The sequence below is a fragment of the Oncorhynchus nerka genome, linkage group LG28 (assembly GCF_034236695.1).
Source record: "Oncorhynchus nerka isolate Pitt River linkage group LG28, Oner_Uvic_2.0, whole genome shotgun sequence".
Lineage (NCBI taxonomy): Eukaryota > Metazoa > Chordata > Actinopteri > Salmoniformes > Salmonidae > Oncorhynchus > Oncorhynchus nerka.
Window position 1 is genome coordinate 14,366,653 of NC_088423.1, and position 24,009 is coordinate 14,390,661.

The 24,009-nt window shown below is 45.5% G+C and overlaps 1 protein-coding gene and 1 pseudogene across 1 annotated transcript in view; one reads left to right on the plus strand and one right to left on the minus strand.

The window, feature by feature from the left end:
- LOC115112894 (delphilin-like) overlaps positions 1–8,204 on the plus strand; it is a 58,091-nt gene extending 49,887 nt beyond the window's left edge. The window contains 13 exon segments of the mRNA XM_029639925.2: positions 40–217; positions 220–279; positions 282–332; positions 335–915; positions 1,021–1,108; positions 1,618–1,707; positions 3,212–3,408; positions 4,056–4,211; positions 4,472–4,558; positions 4,689–4,818; positions 5,629–5,747; positions 6,023–6,187; positions 6,320–8,204. Coding sequence (XP_029495785.2) covers positions 40–217; positions 220–279; positions 282–332; positions 335–915; positions 1,021–1,108; positions 1,618–1,707; positions 3,212–3,408; positions 4,056–4,211; positions 4,472–4,558; positions 4,689–4,818; positions 5,629–5,747; positions 6,023–6,187; positions 6,320–6,391 — 1,974 coding nt within the window. The 3' untranslated portion in view covers positions 6,392–8,204.
- Positions 8,205–11,952: 3,748 nt separating this feature from the next.
- LOC135565493 (rho GTPase-activating protein 17-like) lies at positions 11,953–22,580 on the minus strand (annotated as a pseudogene).
- Positions 22,581–24,009: the final 1,429 nt, after the last annotated feature.

Genomic DNA, 24,009 nt, shown 5'->3' on the forward strand with positions numbered 1-24,009 from the left:
TTAGAAGGTGTGAGACTGATGATTATCTGCTGTGTCCAGATGAGTTTCCAGGATGAGCAGGAGGTGAGCTACCTCCCCCGCCAGCTGAGCAGTGCCAGCAGTGAGGACATCAGCAGCAACGATGAGGCCACCTCCCTCACCTACTCCTCCGGGTCAGAACACATCCCCATCCCCCCACCCCCGCAGAGCGCCCCACCACCCCCGCCCTTGCCCACCCCTTACCCCCGCCACCCTTCGGCTTCTCCGACCCCCTCCCCATTACCCCAGTCCTCTCCCACTTCTCCCCGAACACATCCCTCGGGCGCGCATGTCCTTCCAGCCGCAGCACCCCATCATCCCCCTCCCCCGCCTCCTCCACGAGCCTTCATGTACAACAGGCCGTCCCTACACAAGGTGCTGCCAACCAGAGATGAGCTACAGGGCTGTGTCCACCACCAGGCTACTCAAATGACTCTCCCCCTGGGCCCTCACTACTCTCCCCAGCCCTCTCGCCCCAGGAACCTGCCCCGCCAGGCCAGCCAGCCTCAGCCCCTGACCCAGCCCATCCTGTGTCCTCAGCCCTCCCCTCAGCCCAACAGGCAAAGCCAGCTCGCCCTCCAGAGGCACCACCAGCTTCACCACCAGCCCTTCCAGCCCCAGCTGAGCCACAGCCTTCCCCCTAAAGCCCCTCACCCGTCCCAGCCCCAAAGTCACCCTCTCCAGCCCCCTCACTCACAGACCTATGAGACCCCCATCTCAGTGCCAGAGCTCCAGAAACACAAGGTCCCCCCACCGCCCCCTCCACCACTGCCTCCGCCCTGCGACCCGCCTCCACTGCCCAATTCCAGTCCCTGTGCTGGGGACACCAACCACATGAGTGTGAAGAGACTGCGCTGGGAGCAGGTGGAGAACTCTGAGGGAACCATCTGGGGACAGGCATGTGTTGAGTCTATTGTACTAACCCTGAACCTGGAATCAGTACTGTTTGTTGTTGTTGTGTTAAGAAATGTATTGACAGGTGAGATACTTTGTCTGCTTTAGCTTGGAGAGGACCCCGACTATGACAAACTGAGTGACATGGTGAAGTATCTCGATCTAGAGATGCACTTTGGTACCCAACGGAGTTCCAGTAAGTTTTTATTCTGATCTCTTCATCAAACATCTCATCTCATATTCATATCATATCATGTATTCATATCACTGGTTCTGTTGATAACATGTTTAAATATTGTCCTCATAGTCAGATTGTGTATCTTTATTTAACAGGGAGTCCCATTGAGACCAAGGTCTCTTTTGCCAGGGAACACTGCATATAATTATATAACAATATAATTATTTGGTTTCATAGCTGTGGAAGAGTACATTGCTTTCATTAATTCAACATGACTTGTTTTGTGTTTCATGGTGTCAGTGTATTGCTGATTTTCCATGTTGTTCTTATGCCTTCACAGCTCACCAAGTTGTCCCATGGAGTCTACTAAGCACGTCTATTCACCTGCTCATCAAATGCATTCTCCATAAAGCACCACCTACCATCCCCTCTCTTCTCTCATTACCTGTCCACCTTTAGTGCCTGTTAGTGTTTCCAACCCTGGTGCCTGGAGAGCAGCATCCTTACACTGTGATTAAATGTGTCAGTCTCTCTTCCAGAGCCAGCCTTCCTGCCCGAGAGCTTTAAAAAGAAAGACGTGGTGGAGATTCTGTCTCATAAGAAAGCCTACAACGCCTGTGAGTATGACCCTGGCCTTGGTCCCCAGGGATCTGAACCATGACTGTCACGATCGTTAGAATGAGTGGACCAAGGTGCAGCGTGGTAGGCGTACATTTTACTTTATTAAATGAACACCGAACAAAAACAACAAAGTACCAAACTAAACGTGATCCCTAGGGATCTGAACCATGACCCTGGCCTTGGTCCCCCTGGCCTTGGTCCCCAGGGATCTGAACCATGACCCTGGCCTCAGTCCCCAGGGATCTGAACCATGACCCTGGCCTTGGACCCCAGGGATCTGAACCATGACCCTGGCATTGGTCCCCAGGGACCTGAACCATGACCCTGGCCTTGGTCCCCAGGGATCTGAAACATGACCCTGGCCTTGGTCCCCAGGGATCTGAAACATGACCCTGGCCTTGGACCCCAGGGATCTGAAACATGACCCTGGCCTTGGCCCCCAGGAACCTTTATCAAATCAAAATCAAATCAAATTTATTTATATAGCCCTTCGTACATCAGCTGATATCTCAAAGTGCTGTACAGAAACCCAGCCTAAAACCCCAAACAGCAAGCAATGCAGGTGTAGAAGCACGGTGGCTAGGAAAAACTCCCTAGAAAGGCCAAAACCTAGGAAGAAACCTAGAGAGGAACCAGGCTATGTGGGGTGGCCAGTCCTCTTCTGGCTGTGCCGGGTGGAGATTATAACAGAACATGGCCAAGATGTTCAAATGTTCATAAATGACCAGCATGGTCGAATAATAATAAGGCAGAACAGTTGAAACTGGAGCAGCAGCACAGTCAGGTGGAAGTTGAAACTGGAGCAGCAGCATGGCCAGGTGGACTGGGGACAGCAAGGAGTCATCATGTCAGGTAGTCCTGGGGCATGGTCCTAGGGCTCAGGTCAGTTGAAACTGGAGCAGCAGCACGGCCAGGTGGACTGGGGACAGCAAGGAGTCATCATGTCAGGTAGTCCTGGGGCATGGTCCTAGGGCTCAGGTCAGTTGAAACTGGAACAGCAGCATGGCCAGGTGGACAATGATTTGAATAGACTCTCTAATCTATTCAGGTGACTCTGAAATTCAAACACAGGTGTTCTGATTTCTACAGAAACTTGTTGTTTATCAATGAAAGTTTGTTTTTATTGTATATGACTGTTTTGTGTGGACCCCAGAAAGAGTATCAGTTGCTAATGTAACAGCTAACGGGGTCCAAATAAACCATTTTAAACTGGGTGGTTCAAGCCCTGAATGCTGATTGTCTGACAGCTTTGGTATATCATACCCGTATACCACGGTATGACAAAACATTTATTTTACTGCTCTAATTACGTTGTTAACCAGTTTATAATAGCGATTAGGCTCCTCTGGGGTATGTCCTATATGACCAATTGATCAATAGACCTCCACGTTGCGTTGTGTCTAAGAACAGCCCTTATCCGTGGTATTTTGGCCATATTGCCTTATTGCTTAAATAAACCTCCTCTCCTCCATCCCTTTATTCCACGCCTCCTCTAACCAGCCATCCTGATCGCCCACCTGAAGCTGTCTCCAGGTGAGCTGCGCCAGGTGCTGATGACTATGAGCACAGACAGACTGGAGCCAGCCCACATAAAGCAGCTGCTGCTCTACGCCCCCGATGACCAGGAAGTCAAACAGTACCAATGCTTCGACCAGAACTCTGCCAAACTCAGTGACCCTGACCAGTTTGTCCTGCAGGTAACTGAGACACTGTTGTGTCAATGTTTCCCAAATGGTGGGTCGGAACCACATATTGGCCCAGCCAGTCTCTCTAGGCCAGGGATCATCAACTAGATTCAGCCGCAGACTGATTTGGTTGGGGGGCTGGAACATAATTACAAATCATTTGTAGACTGCAAATTAACCGCAAGAATATATAAACAGATATATTATTTGACTAAAACATGATCATTTCAAACCTTGCTTACATTTAAATATGATCATGTGTCCCTCTATTATGGATGGGAATACTTTGGGAACAGAGTTCCAGAAAACCAAATAAAACCAGTTGGGGATCCTGGTCTAGAATGAGGCTCGAATGTTAAAAAAAATACATTTCAGTATTTTACTGAATACTATACACTCTTAGAAAAAAGGTTTCCAAACGGGTTCTTCGGCTATCCCCATAGGAGAACCATTTTGGTTCCAGGTAGAACCCTTTTGGGTTCCATGTAGAACCCTCTGTGGAAAGAATTCTACATAGAACCCAAAAGGGTTATACCTGGAACCAAAAAGGGTTCTTCAAGGGTTCTCCTATGGGGACAGCCAAACAGTTTTAGGTTCTAGATAGCACCAGATAGCAATAGTAACAGTATTTTTCGAGTTCATAATCTGTGTGTGCCCAGATGCTGATGGTCCCTGAGTATAAGACTCGTCTGCGGAGCCTCCATTTTAAGACAGCCCTGCAGGAGAAGACAGAGGAGATGAAGGCTGGATACGAATGGATCTACAGGGCCTCGATAGAACTCAGGAGCAGCAAGAAACTGGCCAAGATCCTCGAGGTAATACAACTACTGTAACTCGCACTCCCTGAGAGTGGAATACAGTAGCTTAATGGTTGAGAAATGGCAAACAGCTCTCTTGTTTATTTCATATTATTTATGTGTCGCTGCTGTCATAATCTAAGGTTATTAAAGAAGATGCATTGTGTGTAAAATCATATAGGATAAGGTAATAAGATACAGACTCAGAGGTATGCATAATGTGGTGATCGTGTGGTGTTACCGGTAAACTGTTTCTAAACCTCTGTTTCTGTCTACAGTTTGTGCTGGCAATGGGGAATTACCTGAACAATGGTCAACCCAAGACAAACAAAACCACTGGCTTTAAGATCAACTTTCTCACGGAGGTATGAATGGATGTTCATTCTCTAACTGATTATGCTTTAGCCTCATTTGTCTTTTTGGGATTTGTGTTGTCTTTGCCTTGGAGTTAACCTCTTTCTAATGCCAAATTCTATCTCACCTTCCTTCTTACAGCTCAGCACCACTAAAACGGTGGATGGTAAATCCACCTTCCTCCACATTCTTGCCAAATCGCTATGCCAACACTTCCCAGAACTGTTGAACTTTGCCAGGGACCTCACAACCGTGCCACTCGCAGCCAAAGGTACAGTAAGACAACACCACACAATGCTCTTTACATGGCTCTGTCCGTCAGCAGGACTCTGAGGTTCATGTGCAGAATGCATTAGTTCCATTTAGTACATTACAATATGTACTACAAGTCATGTCCTTATCAGTTTCCTGATAATCAGTTTCCTGATAATCAGTTTCCTGATAGTTACTTTTTGATATTCAGATATGCCTTTCAGCAGTTATCTCATAAGACTGAAACACTACAACATTTATAATGAATGGCATTGACATTTGACACTATGCATTGGATTTATCTCATACAAATCAAATCAAATCCAACTTTATTTGCCACATGCGCCGAATACAACAAGTGTAGACTTTACCGTGAATTGCTTACTTACAAGCCCTTAACCAACAGTACAGTTTAAGAAGAAGAACATATTTACCAAGAAGGATAAAATTAAAAGTAACACAATAAGAATAACAATAATGAGACTATATACAGGGGGCACCGGTACAGAGTCAGTGTGCAGGGGTACAGGCTAGTTGAGGTAATCTGTACATGTAGGTGGGGCGAAGTGACTATGCATAGGTAACAAACAAACAGCTAGTAGCAGCAGTGTACAGGGGGCACCAGTACAGAGTCAGTGTACAGGGGTACAGGCTAGTTGAGGTAATCCATACATGTAGGTGGGGTGAAGTTACTATGCATAGGTAGCAAACAAACAGCGAGTAGCAGCAGTGTACATGGGGGGGGAGGGTCAATGTAAATTGTTCGGTGTAGCTGTGTACAAATTGTACAAGTCATACTGCATGGTTTTCTATTGACATTTCTCTGCAGTGAATCAGCGTATCCTGACAGCTGAGCTGGCTGACCTTCACTCCACCATCCAGGACATCAGGACAGCCTGTCAGAAGATCCCAGCCACGGCCGAGGATCACTTCGCTGCCGTCATGAGTGTATCCTTCCATCAACAACAAAGCCCTTCACAACACAACATTTCACGCGAACAGTAACACACTGTAGTAGTAATTACACTGTAATAGTCTGCATGTTGGGAATGTGCTCGTAAGTAAGCATTTCACAGTAAAGTCTACACCTGTTGTATTCAGTGTAATGGGCAAATAAAATGTGATTTAATTTAATTACACCATTGGTCAGTATGTTACTAGTCAGAATGTGTCACTGTGCTTCGAATGGTCTGACAGTTTGACCCTTGACCCTGAAGATAAAGGGTTTCCTGGAGAACAGTCACCCAGCGGTTCAGTCTCTGGACTCTCTGCAGCTGAGAGCCATGGACGAGTTCACTAAGGTGGCCTCGTACTTCGGAGAGGACAGCAAGGTCACCTCCACTGAGGCCTTCTTCGCCATTTTTGCTGAGTTTACTTCCAAGTTTGAGGTGAGCCAGTAGCCATAGTGATGCCCTTCACAGGTCTCTGACCGCACAATTTGACAGCATTCAAATGCGTCTGTGACTCAAATACAATGATTGGTTCTGTTTTCATGTACGATAATTGGTCCTGTTTTCCAGAGAGCACTGAATGAGACCCAGGCCACTGAGAACCCCTGCAGCCCCAGAGTGCCCTCTCCCCTGGCCTGGTAGAGACTGGATAGCTCCTCTGCTCTCATCAACCAAAGTGCCAAGACAACACAAAGAAACAGTCACAACTACTGGGACACAAACAACATGATCTTCAACACTGCGGAATGCCGTAAGGCCAGGAGTTCTTCCTGACCATGTGATCTGACCAAAAGAACTCTCATCCAAAGGGTCCAGAGTTTCTCCTGGGAAGGTCAAGTAGCTCTATATGTTCAGATAACATGAGTATATATTTTATATTGGATTGTATTAAATTGAAAGTATAATGAAATTGTAAAGATAAAGCATAGATGTACTGCCAAAATAAAGGAAACACCAACATAAAGTGTGTTAATAGGGCGTTGGGCCACCATGAGCCAGAGCAGCTTCAATGCACCTTGGCATAAATTCTACAAGTTGTTATAACTATATTTTGAGGGATGCTACACCATTCTTCCATGAGAAATTCATTATTTTGGTGTTTTGTTGAAGGTTGTGGAAAACGCTGTCTCTGGTGCTGCTCCAGAATCTCCCATAAGTATTCAATTGAGTTTTGATCTGGTGACTGAGAGTGAAACATACACACACACACTTTTTTTGTACATGACCCTAAGCATGATGGGATGTTAATTGCTTAATTAACTCAGGAACCACACCTGTGTGGAAGCATCTGCTTTCAGTATACTTTATATCCCTCATTTACTCAAGTGTTTCCTTTATTTTGGCAGTTGCCTGTATATGTAAATGACCATGACATTTTAGATGGCAGATAGTCAGACGTATATGAATTTTATCTAGAGCTGAGCGCTATTTTTACAGATGGACTTGATCTGCCTACAACAGAAACACATAATCACTGCCTCGTAGATTGTGATGATAGAATGCAGTATACACCTACCTTGAAGCATTACATTGGCATGACAAACGTACTGTGAATTGTTATTACAATATTTAGAGGCTTTCTGGTGCCAATGTAATGGCAGTCATCCTAACATTTGGCATTTCAAAGCTTGCTCTGGGCAGGGGCAACATAAAGAATACCACTCTCCTAAGTGTATTAAAAGTGTTTTACAGTATGAGGAGCATATGGGAAATATGAGGGTTAACCCACTGGGGCTAATATATGAATAGCTGCTAACTGAAAGACATCAATCCATGTTAGCATTGAGTGGTCCAGGTGGCTCTTGCGGTCACTGGGGTTGTTACTGATGAACCGTCCATTCCACTGCCATAACTTTCACCTGTATCAACAGTCTTGTTTTAGAACAAATATTCACTGTTTGCTAGTGTGCATTTAAAGCTGTTTTGAATGTATTTATTGCGTTTCTACTTTCCCTCCATAATTCCTTTTCACATATACATTTCAGTCAGAGCTGCCATCATGAAAATACAAACATATTGATTTACAGACCTGTTGTACCAGGCAATGTGTCATCATGTTAAAAAAGACTGCTACATATTTAAATCTTGCCACAAGTGCAGTACAGTTTTATGACAAGCATTTGCATGTTGCTGTCTATAGGTGTTGTTTTGTGTTAAAATGATTGTACATCTGGATTTGTTTACTTTTATTGTATTCTCACAAGTTGGGTCTAAAATGTAGACCTAGTATATATAACTCTAGATCAATTTAAGTTTGTTAATGTATTTAAATGTTCATTTTGTATAGCCTAAGTGTGTTTTGTCTATGTTTTCATTGATATTAATGGAGTACTCTGTATAGTTCAAAAAGTATTGACTTTTTATGTTGGCCATGTGGTTGCTTCTGGATCAGTTGTACTTGTTTTGGATCTGTAAAAATACATAAATGCTTGACAAATAAACTGCCTGATACCCACGAGCTTCTTCGGAGCCAGAGAAGAACATGGACTGGACCAAATTAACTGAAGTTTGTCGCGTGGTGGTGCAATTGCCATAGCAACGGGAAAATGGCAGTAAATCCTTTGCCATCATCTCTACCTGGCAGCGTCAATTCGTATTTCAACGCCTACAAAAACTCGCTTTTTGCCGATGTCGAAAAACAGAAAACAACCTGCAAAGTAAGGCTGAAAACTTGAAGAAATTGTTATGTGATAGACGTTTCCAAACAGGACGCGCGATGGCGCGCTAACGTACAAATGTGGGGTCATGATCAGCATCCCTTCAATGAATTAAGGTTTTTAGCAGTGAGCGCGTCTAACATCAGCTTGTTTCTGTCTTTTGTGTTTGTAGAAACGTTTTATCCACAGACTGGTGTATGTAGCAACGAGAAAGCTCAACGCTGACGATAAACAGAGTGCAATTGCAGGTAAAAAAAAAAAAAAGAAGAAGAAGAAAAAAGGTCAAATCTTTCGGGAGAATGAGTTACTCACTGTCGTGATTGTCTTCATTCCAGAATACTATGAGCAATTTTTGTCGAAATTCCAGAAAAACACACAGACTGAGAAAGTCACTGGCATACTGCTATTATATCCCAAAAGTATCATTCATTTGATGGAGGTATGTGGATAATTAACAATTTTACCTTGCTTACAAGTGTTGGTGTATCATCTATAATAGCCTATTGCTATTTGTATTATTAAAATAATTTATTTGGTTTTAGTCCTCTTCAGAAGTTCTCCACATGATTCTGGAAGATCTGAATGACATGGAGAAAAGCCCAAAGTAAGATTTCCTCTGACTCCTCCCCATCGGGACATATGGTCCTTGCTTTGCTCTGATATCTTGACTGGGTGTTTTTGGCCCAGCTGCCCACTGAAGGAGGTGCGTATCCTGGTGGTGTCTCATTGTGTGCTGAGACGTATGTTCCCGTTGTGGGGCTACCGCTTTGTGACGCTGCCCCTCAGCCTCCAGGACCCCAACCCACAGACCCAGCCCGTTGAGACCCTAGTCCCAGACAGCCTGGCCATGATCTACAAGATGTGTGTGTGTCTACTCAAACACAGGGTAAAGGAGATGCTTAATACTGTTGGTGGTGAATGTCCACGTCTTTGTTGCATGTCTGTACATGCCAATCTTAAGACAAATCCATCCTTTCCTTTGTATTTTGAGGTATTTTGATATGATACAAAGCCCTCCACATGAGAATAGTGTCAGGCCTGTTGGTGTTTGTGTGGTTCAATAGAGTATTTGTTCACTGTGTGTGTTGTTCTGTAGGGTAGCTGTTCAGTGTGTGTGTGTGCGTTATTCTATAGGGTAGCTGTTCAGTGTGTGTGTGTGTGTGTGTTGTTCTTTAGAGTAGCTGTTCAGTGTGTGTGTTGTTCTATAGGGTAGCCGTTCAGTGTGTGTGTTGTTCTTTAAAGTAGCTGTTCAGTGTGTGTGTTGTTCTTTAAAGTAGCTGTTCAGTGTGTGTGTTGTTCTATAGGGTCGCTGTTCAGTGCGTGTGTGTTGTTCTATAGTGTAGCTGTTCAGTGCGTGTGTTGTTCTATAGGGTAGCTGTTCAGCGTGTGTGTGTTGTTCTATAGTGTAGCTGTTCAGTGCGTGTGTTGTTCTATAGGGTAGCTGTTCAGTGTGTGTGTTGTTCTATAGGGTCGCTGTTCAGCGTGTGTGTTGTTCTATAGTGTAGCTGTTCAGTGCGTGTGTTGTTCTATAGGGTAGCTGTTCAGTGTGTGTGTGTTGTTCTATAGGGTCGCTGTTCAGCGTGTGTGTGTTGTTCTATAGTGTAGCTGTTCAGTGTGTGTGTTGTTCTATAGGGTCGCTGTTCAGCGTGTGTGTGTTGTTCTATAGTGTAGCTGTTCAGTGCGTGTGTTGTTCTATAGGGTAGCTGTTCAGTGCGTGTGTTGTTCTATAGTGTAGCTGTTCAGTGCGTGTGTTGTTCTATAGGGTAGCTGTTCAGTGTGTGTGTGTTGTTCTATAGGGTAGCTGTTCAGTGCGTGTTATGTTGCTCTACAGCAGGGGTGGGCAACTCCAGTCTTCCAGGGCCTGATTGGTGTCACACTTCTTCTCCATCCCTACCAAACACAGCTGATTAATCTAATTGCATTCTAAACTGAAGATCATGATTAGGTGATTGGAGTCAGGTGTGTTGTGACACCAATCAGGCCCTCAAGGACTGGAATTGCCCATCCCTGCTCTATAGGGTAGCTGATCAGTGTGTGTTATGTTGCTCTATAGCAGGGGTATTCAACTCTTACCCTATGATTTTGTTGTTGTATTTTACTCCCTTTTTCAATCTTGTCTCATCACTACAACTCCCCAATGGGGTCGAGAGAGGCGAAGGTCGAGTCATGCATCCTCCGAAGCATAACCCGCCAAGCCACGTTTCTTAACACCCGCCTGCTTAACCTGGAAGCCAGCTGCACCAATGTGTTGGAGAAAACGCCGTTCAACTGATGACCGTTGTCAGCCTGCAGGTGCCCAGCCCGCCACAAGGAGTCGCTAGAGCATGATGATCCAAATAAAGGCCTCCGGGCCAAACCCTCCCCTAACCTGGACGACGCTGGGCCAATTGTGCGCCACCCTATGGGACTCCCGGTCATGGACGGTTGTGACATAGCCTGGGATTGAACCCGGGTCTGTAGTGACGACTTAGAACGCTGCGCCACTCGGGTGGCTGGTGTCCCAGGTCTAAATCAGTCAATCAAACAATGAAAAAATGTAGTAGAACTGACTTCGAGGTCCCAAGTTGTTTGAGGGTTCTAGCTGTTCAGTGTGTGTGTGTGATGTTCTATAGGGTAGCTGTTCAGTGTGTGTGATGTTCTATAGGGTAGCTGTTCAGTGTGTGTGTGCGCTGTTCTATAGGGTAGCTGTTCAGTGTGTGTATGCTGTTCTATAGGGTACCTGTTCAGTGTATGCACTGTTCTATAGGGTAGCTGTTCAGTGTATGTGTGTGCTGTTCTATAGGGTAGCTGTTCAGTGTGTATGTGTGTTACAGGGTAGCTGTTCAGTGTGTGTGTGTGTGTTATAGGGTAGCTGTTCAGTGTCTGTGTGCTGTTCTATATGGTAGCTGTTCAGTGTCTGTGTGCTGTTCTATATGGTAGCTGTTCAGTGTGTGTGTGTCTTATAGGGTAGCTGTTCAGTGTGTGTTATAGGGTAGCTGTTCTGTGTGTGTGTGTGTGTTATAGGATAGCGGTTCAGGCCAGGAAGATCAGGAGCAGGCTCTTCGGTTAGAGGAGGATACAGTCATCTACCTCTGTCAGAGTGCAGTGCTGCACTCCCCATCCACCTTCCTACAAACCTACACCAAGGCTACCAACATCCTCATGGATTCCGGTAATTGCTTTGTGTGCATTTTATCTAGGGCTAGATCCGCATTATAGCGCGATTGAAATTTAAAGGTAATTGCCGATTTGAGCTGACATATGCAGTATTTACCGTAAATGCAGTCTCCTCAAATGCAGGAACATTGCCTTTAAATGTAAATCACACTAGCGCAGGGCTTCCGCGATCCGGATTGAATGTAGACCTGTCTGGAGTCAAAATCATCAAAATAAATGTTATATTATTTTAGAAATCGTGTGGCCGACACACCGCAGACTTTACTGGTAGCAGGAGAATGAAGAAAAGACTACTAGACAATCGTCCTCCCATCAGTAACACTAAATAAAGCATTTTCTTACTGTGTATCTGCATGTATGTGTGTGTGATCAAGCCATGACTAACAACCATTTAAACTTTTTCTTCATATATTTTATTCAGACAGGGAGTATAACCAAGCATTCATTTGCCATTTGATGTATTTCTTGTTTAAGCTCAACAGTCTGCATACAAAACTGAGCTTAAAATGCAGCTTTAACATTTCTAGTTAAATGGCGTGTTAGTCTTTCAGAGCCTCCAACCAAGGTCCTCTTTCTGCAGACGGATAAGGCAGCAAGTTAAAGGAGAAAGAGAGAAGGGGGGGAGGGGGGGGATCTCAGTAAGACTATATGGATGATGATCGTCTCTGAAAAGCAGTACAATTACTGAACATGTGTTCAGGGCAACTGAAGCGTCCAGAAATGTGCCCTTTAGTTGGTACCATTCAGGTTCTCTAGGAGCACAACCCTGCATTATATTAAAGGAAAAGCAACACAGAAAAAAAGTCTAGTGAATCCAACACCACCTCACTACTAGGTTGTTACATCAGTTTGTGTGTAAAACCCAGCTCCGTAGGAAGGATCGCAGAATGATCTTCCATATAGAAACCTGTTCACTGGAAAGCAAGCGTTTGTGGGGTTTAGACTTGGTTCAATATCAACTGTTGAAGTGATTCACCAGACAGATGACAAAGTAGCTATAGCAGAAGCGCTTAAAACCGTCCTTTCCAACATTCACTTATAGTGGAACTGTCACTTTAATGCCCCAAAAACATCAGAGTAAACACAGAAGGTTAGGAAGGCCCCTACAATCCAAGAGGCTCAGCATATACACAGTTTATTGACCTAACAGTGCTACAACAAGTTATGGAACCAGTAAGGCACAATTCAGAAAACTGCATGATTTTTAACTTAAGCCACAGGGAATGCGTTTTTGGAAATAAATACAAAGAGCAAAGGATAGGTTTCATACAAAACAGGGATAAAAAGGTCAAAGTGTTTGAGACGACTGGAAACCTGCAGTCACAAGCTACACTTTCAGCAACAGTTCTTTTTGGGGGGGGTTCTACTTTTACCCACATTTCCTGTGCTTTACATTTACAAATAGTATTCTTCAGTTCTAAGGCCATCATCATAATCAACAACAAAACACCTCACACCAATATCAAAGTCTGTCAGTCCACTGTTAACAACCCACTTACTACTACTACCAGTCCCTTCAGGTGCAACATCCCATGCAAAAACATACCGTTTTAATCAAGGCTGTTCTGTAGTCCCCCTAAGGTGGTTGTGTTGATTGTATATAGTAGTAGCTGTAACAAGGCTGAGGTGGAGCGGACCAAGGTGGTAATGATGGTGGGTAAGTTAGTGTGTAGTGGACACGGAGGTGGAGTTGGCAGAGAGCAGCAGAGGTGTGGTGATCTGAGGGCTGAGGGGAGCCTGCGGTAGAAGTTACCACTAACCACAGATCTAGGACCAAATCTCCCTATACCTAGTCGTATAGTTATCCATTAGGGGATGAAACTACTATCTGACCCTGGACCTGTGGTTAGGGTCAACTTCTACCCACACCTGGAGAGGAGATGGAGGGGAGAGAGAGCCAAGCCCAGTCCTCTTCATTATAGGATGGTACTCTCTGTGTCCAGGTCTGAGTCTTTGGGCTGAGATACGGATGCCATGGGGGCCATGGAGGGGGCGGTCACTGGCTGCTGGTCCACAGCAAACTCAGGGACGAAGGCTCCGGTCAACCCTTTGAGAGACAGCGCTGGGTCTGGACAGGACAGAGAGAGTGAAATGTTACTGCTCCAGCTGACTGAGGAGTCTTAAGCTGTAGTAGTTGAGTGATTGTAGAAAATCAGACACTGAATCTGACTTCAGTTAAATATTGTGGATTAACAAGGTCAAAGTACTAAGAAGTCAATGAATAGAAATTCCTGAAGGGGAAAACTAAATAGCTGATATTAAAATCATCAAAAAGTCACTTGAAAATATGTGTTCAATGTTAGTACGTTTTGGCAAGCATGGTTGACGTGCATAAAGAGAGACAAGCAAAATGCTAATTCAACCTCCAGTACAGACTATCACACCCTCAATCTAGGCAGGTAGCCTAGTGGTTAGAGTGTTGGACTAGTAACCGAAAGGTTCCAAGTTCAAATCCCCAAGCTGACAAGGTACAAATCAGTTGTTCTGCCCCTGAACAGGCAGTTAACCCACTGTTCCTAGGTTGTCATTGAAAATAAAAATGTGTTGTTAACTGACTTGCCTAGTTACAGAAAAAATACAAAATCTGAAGGACCTGACATCCAAACAGTGACGTCAACCTTTGAAATCTACTACCATTGTTTACCATTTTCCACTGGCTTTAAGATCGGAAAATAGCAGTGAATCATCAAGTAGAGTTAAGTGGCAGCATATCAGAGAGGATGCCGAACCACAGATTTCTTTTGAAACAGAGTCATGCGAATGCTATCCACATTCCATCATAAAGCAATATAAAGCAGACATTTCTCTATTGAAAACCACATTGCTGCTGTCATGAAGAGAGCCTCATGCTTCAAATGCATCCAAGGCATGCAACTTCTAAACACAATCCTGTCCCAAGCATACCGGAACACTAAAACCTGATGCGGTCGGGTTGCCACACTAAAACACCAAGACAAGACAGGTTATAGTACCGCTGGGAAGATAAACTGAAAACTAAAAACTAAATCGACCATACCGATCAGTTTTCACAGGCTTTTGTTTTACTCATATCATTCATTGCGATAAGTTGCCAATAAAAGAGAAATTCAGTTTGAAATGAAATAAGTTTGCTTATCTGGGTGACTGATAATGGGCTAATTGATGGTTACAACCATCAAACTAGTATTAGTAGTTAAAAAGGATAATACACAAAAGGTGGTGCACAATAGTTATAAAAGTATCCTTCTATTTATCGCTATCGCATCAATTCAGACAATTTATGGCGATATATATTTTTGTCCAAATGGCCCAGCTCTAGGCCATAGAACTTCCACCCTAAATAGTCTGATCATGCTAGAATGATATTCTGATGTTGATGTTTATTTATGTACAATAGTACAGCTTCAACTTCAGTCTTCTAATCAAGATGACAATGACTTATATTCATTGAAAAAAAAAAAAACATTTCCAGAGGGAGAACAAATGCAATTGAAGGGTTTGCAAAAGACATACTGACAGAATCAATCAAAAATTTAAAAAAAGGTAATATTCTGCCAATTCCATGAATCAAATCGGTTTTCAGTTTCTGGCATCCTCTCATCATTTAAGAGACAAACCATTAGAGATGTCCTTTGAAAACCCCATATCAAAATGTTACTGACATTTAAATGATTTAATAATGAAGGTTGAATGTCGTGATGGTTCATGGCCAATGGGATCGATGATAAAACATCTATTAGAAAAGCAGGCACAAGTGGTAGGTTTCTAAAAGTATGTTGTGGTAATGGAGTAATGCAGAAACGGATGGCGTGCAGCAGCTGCAAAATACAAGTCCTGACAAACCTCTTTCATAAATGCTCCTTAACCTGTGGACACAGGACTTTTAGATAAAACATTGTCAATGTACTGGCAACACTGGAGTAAAATACACAAGTGAGAAGGAAGTACTGAACCAATACTATAAACTGAAAGAAGGGATTGTTGTGATATGACCAAAAGTACATAAACACCTGCTCGTCGAACATCTCATTCCAAAATCATGGTCATTAATATGGAGTTGGTCCCCCCTTTGCTGCTATAACAGCCTCCACTCTTCTGGGAAGGATTTCCACTAGATGTTGGAACATTGCTGCGGGGACTTACTTCCATTCAGCCACAATAGCATTAGTGAGGTCGGCACTGATGTTGGGAGATTAGGCCTGGCTCGCAGTCTGCCTTCCAATTCATCCCAAAGGTATTTGAAGTGGTTGAGGGCAGGGCTCTGTGCAGGCCAGTCAAGTTCTTCCACAAGCCATTTCTGTAAGGACCTCGCTTTGTGCACAGGGGCATTGTCATGATGAAACAGGAAAGGGCCTTCCCCAAACTGTTGCCACAAAGTTGGAAGCACAGAATCATCTAGAATGTCATTGTATGCTGTAGCGTTAACATTTCCCTTCACTGGAACTAAGAGGCCTAGCCCAAATCATGAAAAACAGCCCCAGACCATTATTCCTCCTCCACCAAACTTTACAGTTGGTGCTATGCATTGGGGCAGGTAGCGTTCTCCTGGCAACCGCCTAACCCAGATTCGTCCGTCAGACTACCAGATGGTGAAGCGTGATTCATCACTCCAGAGAACGCTCTTCCACTGCTTCAGATTCCAAAGGCGGCAAACTTTACACCACTCCAGCCGACGTTTAGCATTGCGCATGGTGAACTTAGGCTTACGACTGCTCGGCCATGGAAAACCATTTCATGAAGCTTCCAACTAAGTTACTGTGCTGACGTTGCTTCCGGAGGCAGTTTGGAACTTCTTAGTGAGTGTTGCAACTGAGCGCTACGGTCCCCTTCTGTGAGCTTGTGTGACCTACCACTTTACATTTACATTTAAGTCATTTAGCAGACGCTCTTATCCAGAGCGACTTACAAATTGGTGCTTTCACCTTATGACATCCAGTGGAACAGCCACTTTACAATAGTGCATCTAAGTCTTTTAGGGGGGGGGGGGGTGAGAAGGATTACTTTATCCTATCCTAGGTATTCCTTAAAGAGGTGGGGTTTCAGGTGTCTCCGGAAGGTGGTGATTGACTCCGCTGTCCTGGCGTCGTGAGGGAGTTTGTTCCACCATTGGGGGGCCAGAGCAGCGGCTGAGCTGTTGTTGGTCCTAGACGTTTCCACTTCACAATAACAGCACTTACAGTTGTCCGGGGCAGCTCTAGCAGGGCAGAAATTTGACTTGTTGGAAAGGTGGCATCCTATGACGGTACCACGTTGAAAGTCACTGAGCTCTTCAGAGCAGGACATTCTACTGCCAATGTTTGTCAATGGAGATTGCATGGTTGTGAGCTCGATTTTACACACCTGTGGTTGAAATAGTCAAATCCACTAATTTGAAGGGGTGTCCACATACTTTGTATATATAGTGTGTCAGTTCTGTGTCGGTTTTTAGAATTTGTCGTTAATGTCCTTCTGTGGCGTGTTACCAACAACCAAATTAATCTCCTTTCATGGGAAAATAAAGCAACACTTTACCGGACTCACCCATGATTTTGTAGGCTGTGCTGCAGATCCCGTTGGTATCATTTCCCTGTGTGGGGGGCTGAGGGGGCGGAGGAATGTTGGGCCTGTTTCTGGGTTTGGGGACGGGGCGTTGTCGGGGGAGTGAGCCTGACTGGAAGGGCAAGGTGGAGGCAGGATGGGCACTGGGTATGTCCTGGGGGACGGTGGAGGGTGGAGGTGTATCAGGCGGGGTGGGGGTGTCTGTTGGAGAATATTCCGCCCCGGGTTGTCTCCTGTGGGATGGCCGAGGGCCCTGGGTTGGGACGGGGGCTGACCTGTGAAGGTATGGGGGCTGTGGGGGTGGGTGGTTGGGGGCCTGGAAGGAGGGCTGGTTGTTGGAGTGGCGGCGGGGGTGGTGGAGGGCTGGGATGTGGGCAGGGTGGGGGAGGTAGGGGAGTGGCTTGAGGAAGAGAGGGGTCTGGAGGAGGGGCTGAGGGACTGGCCCGAGGAGGGGTTGTAGTTGGTGAGGTTACTGGGCTGGCCTGAAGGGGGGTTGGGCAGCTTGGGAGGGGCAGGGGCTGGCTTCTTTGTACCTGGATAGTAGAGAGAGGTTGACTTCAGAAAATATCTTGTGTCTACATATATGAGGCTACCTGAAATTGCATGTCTATGTCTAACAGGGGAGCTACACTGGGGCGTCACAAAAACGGTGGGTTTCTAGCTGCTACACTGGACCCGTAACTATAGCCGGCCTGAGCAGAGCCCAAGACACTTTATGTAGTGTTCTCGGTCATGAGGCACGTGTTAAATTCTTAAAAAATAGAACCAGAGCGGGCCTCTCCCGGAACCGCGTTGCTTACACCCAGGTTTCATTCAAATGTTTAGGTGCATCTCACACTCTGCAAAGGTGAGGCATCCAGTGTAGCATGCTTTTAAACCTGTCAAAATGTAACAATATAACTACTAGTGCAATTTACCTTGTAATAAGACTTATTAATGAAAAAGCACAGAATAGGTTCTTTATTCAAATTTCATTATGATACCATATGCATATAGCTACAAATAAATGTCTAACAACCTAATAAAGGTGAGCTGAATTGCTTTAAGGAGTGAGTAACCTCTGCGCATCATGTGTGGACTGGGCCCCATGGATCCGGCCCCAGGGCCTACCACTCCCAGCTGTCCCCCTGCTCCACCTCCTCCTGCTGGACTGGCTGTGCCCGGGTTGCCCCCTCCTGAACCGTTCCTTTGATGGAGGGTCTGGGTGGAGGTGGGGTCACGCTTTGGGTTGCTTAACAGACAGAGGTCACCATTGTAAGTACAGCACCCAGATATTAGTGTAGAGCTCTGAAGATATCCACCATGAAATGTAAAAAATGTTGAGTGAGCTTTTTCTCTTTAACTACACTACGCTGTTTCTTTGGTTTACCTTCTATATTCTAACCAATAGAACAGTTTGGAACTGACATTGAATAGAATCCTTTCATAAATTGATTCAAAAACATCCTTCAAAAAGTTACATAAGCTCAATGGGAGGACAGAAGTAATGGCCAAACAACATTTCCGAGGACAGAGCTTTGTACAACAGTTTTCTGCTGATTCATGTGTTCTAGTGTGAGAGCAGAGGCGTGAGGGACCTCTGAGGATGGCTGGCTCACAGCAGCCATTGTTGTACAGAGCCAGTGGTCTGAACTGAGATGTACCCACAGTGTTATTATAATGATTATTTGTTAGTAGTTTGAGGAAAATGCAGTTAGACAGTGAGAGGAAAAGTTGAGTCAGAAAGGCGAGAGTGAGATTTTCTAGTATGTGTACCAGTCTGTTTAGCTAGTATTCCACTCCTGTCATGCTAAAACTTTGGCATATGACAGATTACAAGAAGTGGAACGTTAGCTAAACAGACTGGTACCCATACCAGTCATTTTCCACTCAAATAAATTATGTTTGAAATAGATTTTCTGTATTAGAATGAACATAAAACATATATATCTGTACAAGAGCAGTGACATCACCATAAACAGCGCACACACGCCTTAACAACAGATCATCATCAAAGATTGCAGTCAAAAGTGTGTTTTCTTATCATGCAGTGGAGTGGCATGCGTGTCTGTGCTCCACAGTGCACTACACACCCACGCCCTTACCTGAGACCCTCCGTGGTAGTAGCTAGAAGCTGCTGCGCTGCCACCAGGGCAGCCATACCCAGTGCCAGGCTAGGCTGGCAGCCCTCCGGCGGGGCCTGGAGCTCGGCCACACACCCCGTGGCCTGCCCAGGCCCTGGGGACTCCACAGGGGGTAAGGGGGGCAGGAAGGCGGGTGAAACATGCTGCTTTCTACCTAACGTGTTGCTGCCTCTACGGGGGATGGTGTTATGGTCCGACAGTTTGTTAGCAGAACTAGAGAGGGGAGAGGACAGAGAGGCAGACGGCAGAGCCATGTTGAGAAAGACACCCACAGGACAGAATCACCAAGTCCCAGAGTAGGTAGAGAGAGAGCGAGTGAAAATGAGAGAGAGAGAACAAGAGAGTGAGAGGTAGTCCACACCAAACGGAGAAAAAGGGATGTTAAGTAGATTTGTTGTCTAAAGTTACGCCTGTAGTACTAAACATCCAGAAATAAGCTTCAAAAAGCCCCTCATGTAAGTAGTGATAATCAGCAGAGCTACCAATCAAACCAAACATTCAAAGTGTAAATGAATTATTATTGAGTTCTAAAAGTGAAAATCCTTTCGATTTAAGTAGCATGATATCCTCAGCTCAGAGCACTGGCAGGTACAGGACCAGTCTTTGACCTTTCACCCCACGGCAGTCCAAAGTAGAGGGAATGAGCTACTAGTGATGGGGTGCTGTGGTTAGTGGTTACCTGTCCTTGCGAAGGGTATCGTTCTCTGGCCCCACCATGCTACCAGGCCTCTTCCTCTCGATGGTGGAACAGTCGTACTCCATAGAGTGGTTGATGTGGTTGGAAGGAGGGGTGGGCATGGCAAACATCCCTGATACATTAAACTCCACATCTGCACACATGGGGACAATAGGCAAGTAGAATTCCTTTAGGGGCCATTTTAAAAAAACAACGGATCCATTTTTTTCAGTAGCCTGGGAATCAGATTTATACCACTGACAGAGAAAGGAGACCAATGACCTCCATTTTGAGGACCTAGTCAAAGTGGAAGGGTCAAAGGTCATATGTACATACCCTCAGGGAAGAACCAGTCAGCGTGTTGTATGATGGGTTCTATGATAGTCACCACGTGAACAGAGGTAGCAGCAGCCATCTCAGCTAGAGTGCTGCAGGCACACAGAGGAGAGCAGACATGATGTCAAACTCATTCCACGGAGGGCCGAGTGTCTGCAGGTTGTCGTTCCTCACTAATTAGTAAGGAACTCCCCACACCTGGTTGTCTAGGTCTTAATTGAAAGGAAAAACCAGCAGAAACTAGGCCCACCAGGGAATCAGTTTCACACCCTTATTACAGACAAACACTACATAATTATGACACCAATTTGTGAACACAAACTTTAGTTTTTCAGTTTGAATAGTGAGTACTCCCCATCTCTCCTCCCCTCTCTCCCCTTTTCTCACCCCTCCGTTTTGGCCCACAGCAGGTTTGGTCCCAGTACAATGGCGATGTTGCTAGGGGTCATCTTGTTGACCTCACTGTCCTGAGCCAGCTTGGACAGGAACTTCACCAGATACCTACAACACAGGACACCGAGACAGGCACAGGTAAGGTAAATGTTAGCTGTTAAGAAAAAGGGTAACATATTACACACAAGTTGTGTGAACCAGTCCATCTGTTACCCACCTTAGGTTTGCTTTGTTGTTCTTTGGTAATTGATCACACACAACCCAGAGGGCCTGCAGTCGCTTGTCTGGTTCTAGAACACTGGGAAGAGACACAGAGGGACAATCTGTTTCATGGTTGACATCATTTCACTCCTTTTTTACTTTTCATTTCTACTACTTCTCCTTTACTTTCCTTGGTTCCTTCTACAGCTACAGTATGGCTGCTATTGAATGGATGTCTGTTATTGAATGGAGTGTGTGGTGGTGGCTTACCTAGACGCCTGAATCCACTCGTCGTAAAGCTGAAAGCTCATCAGAGGTTCAGGTAGTTCTCTCAGGTAAGACTTCAGGGCTCCTGGAATGAAAGGACTGTTATGTGAGCAATGGTCTGTCAATCATTTCAGTTACATTACTTGAAAACACTTCCTGAAACATGTACAATATGTGAGTGGGGGTTAGGATCGTACCAGCGACAGCGTGGGGGTCCGAGTAGAACTCCTCCAGCTGTGAGGTGGAACAGTCCAGAGCAGCCTTGAGCTTCTTCAGTTTTGAGGTCCCTGCTGCGATCCTGAAGAGGCCCTGGTACAACACACAGACAGGATGGATGAGACAGACAGGGCTTAAATCAGTACAGACACTCTGTACTCACTCTCATACAAACGCAAACACACTGACCTCTCTCATGCATTCACACACATAAAGCTTCTCCTCACACACACACAAAACATAAACCTCAATTCACACACAAACAAAACTTCTACTCTCTCCCACCCAAACAGTCCCTCCTCTCACCACAGGTTGTGTTCTGTGTTCACACATAGATTGAATGGGAAGACAATATGGTGAGAACTAAACACAGTTGATTTAGAACCGTGCCAGCAAACAACACGCATAGCATGATCATTCGGAATTACAGTATAATTGCTGACATTTATTTTTGTAATAATATATAGCTTTCTTTTTTTGCACACAATCCTGTCTCAGAGCTCTGACATGCACTGTCAACTGTGGAATCTTGTATAGACAGGTGTGTGCCTTTCCAAATCATGTCCAATCAACTGGATTTTTACCACAGGCCGACTCCAATCAAGTTGTAGAAAAATCTCAATGATGATCAATGGAAACATTGAAAACATTGGAAACATTTTGAGTCTCATAGCAAAGGGTCTGAATACTTATGTAAATAAGGTATTTTTTATTTTATTTGCAGAAATAAAAATAAAAAATCTGTTTTCACTTTGTCATTATGGGGTATTGTGATGTCATTATGGGGTATTGCGATGTCATTATGGGGTATTGCGATGTCATTATGGGGTATTGCGATGTCATTATGTCATTATGGGGTATTGATGTCATTATGTAGATTGATGCGATGTCATTATGGGGATTTTTCATTAAATGTCATTAAATATGTCATTTTAGATGTCATTAATTGTGTGTAGATTGATGAATTTAAAAAAAAAATACATTTTAGAATAAGGCTGTAATGTAACAAATTGTGGAAAAAGTCCAGGGTTCTGGACACTTTCCGAATGCACTGTACAAATTTAGACTAACAACAACTTACAGACAAACAATGACTACATCTCCTCTGCCCAGACCAGCATGCTCACACCCTTATCCCTAGTGCCTGCATGTTCACACCCCTACCCCAGACCAGCATGCTCACACCCTTATCCCTAGTGCCTGCATGTTCACACCCCTACCCCAGACCAGCATGCTCACACCCTTATCCCTAGTGCCTGCATGTTCACACCCCTACCCCAGACCAGCATGCTCACACCCTTATCCCTAGTGCCGTCTTGTGACGGCCGCCCGCCCAACAACCTGCCCGCTTGACCCTATCCCCTCCTCTCTTCTCCAGACCATCTCCGGTGACCTTCTCCCGTACCTCACCTCGCTCATCAACTCATCCCTGACCGCTGGCTACGTCCCTCCCGTCTTCAAGAGAGCGAGAGTTGCACCCCTTCTGAAAAAACCTACACTCGATCCCTCCGATGTCAACAACTACAGACCAGTATCCCTTCTTTCTTTTCTCTCCAAAAATCTTGAACGTGCCGTCCTTGGCCAGCTCTCCCGCTATCTCTCTCAGAATGACCTTCAGATCCTCCTCTCCACCCTCTCCGAGTTGGGCATCTCCGGCGCGGCCCACGCTTGGATTGCGTCCTACCTGACAGGTCGCTCCTACCAGGTGGCGTGGCGAGAATCCGTCTCCTCACCACGTGCTCTCACCACTGGTGTCCCCCAGGGCTCTGTTCTAGGCCCTCTCCTATTCTCGCTATACACCAAGTCACTTGGCTCTGTCATAACCTCACATGGTCTCTCCTATCATTGCTATGCAGACGACACACAATTAATCTTCTCCTTTCCCCCTTCTGACGACCAGGTGGCGAATCGCATCTCTGCATGTCTGGCAGACATATCAGTGTGGATGACGGATCATCACCTCAAGCTGAACCTCGGCAAGACGGGCTGCTCTTCCTCCCGGGAAGGACTGCCCGTTCCATGATCTCGCCATCACGGTTGACAACTCCATTGTGTCCTCGTCCCAGAGCGCTAAGAACCTTGGCGTGATCCTGGACAACACCCTGTCGTTCTCCAAATAACATCAAGGCGGTGGCCCGTTCCTGTAGGTTCATGCTCTACAACATCCGCAGAGTACGACCCTGCCTCACACAGGAAGCGGCGCAGGTCCTAATCCAGGCACTTGTCATCTCCCGTCTGGATTACTGCAACTCGCTGTTGGCTGGGCTCCCTGCCTGTGCCATTAAACCCCTACAACTCATCCAGAACGCCGCAGCCCGTCTGGTGTTCAACCTTCCCAAGTTCTCTCACGTCACCCCGCTCCTCCGCTCTCTCCACTGGCTTCCAGTTGAAGCTCGCATCCGCTACAAGACCATGGTGCTTGCCTACGGAGCTGTGAGGGGAACGGCACCTCAGTACCTCCAGGCTCTGATCAGGCCCTACACCCAAACAAGGGCACTGCGTTCATCCACCTCTGGCCTGCTCGCCTCCCTACCACTGAGGAAGTACAGTTCCCGCTCAGCCCAGTCAAAACTGTTCGCTGCTCTGGCCCCCAATGGTGGAACAAACTCCCTCACGACGCCAGGACAGGCGGAGTCAATCACCACCTTCCGAGACACCTGAAACCCCACCTCTTTAAGGAATACCTAGGATAGGATAAAGTAATCCTTCTCCCCCTTA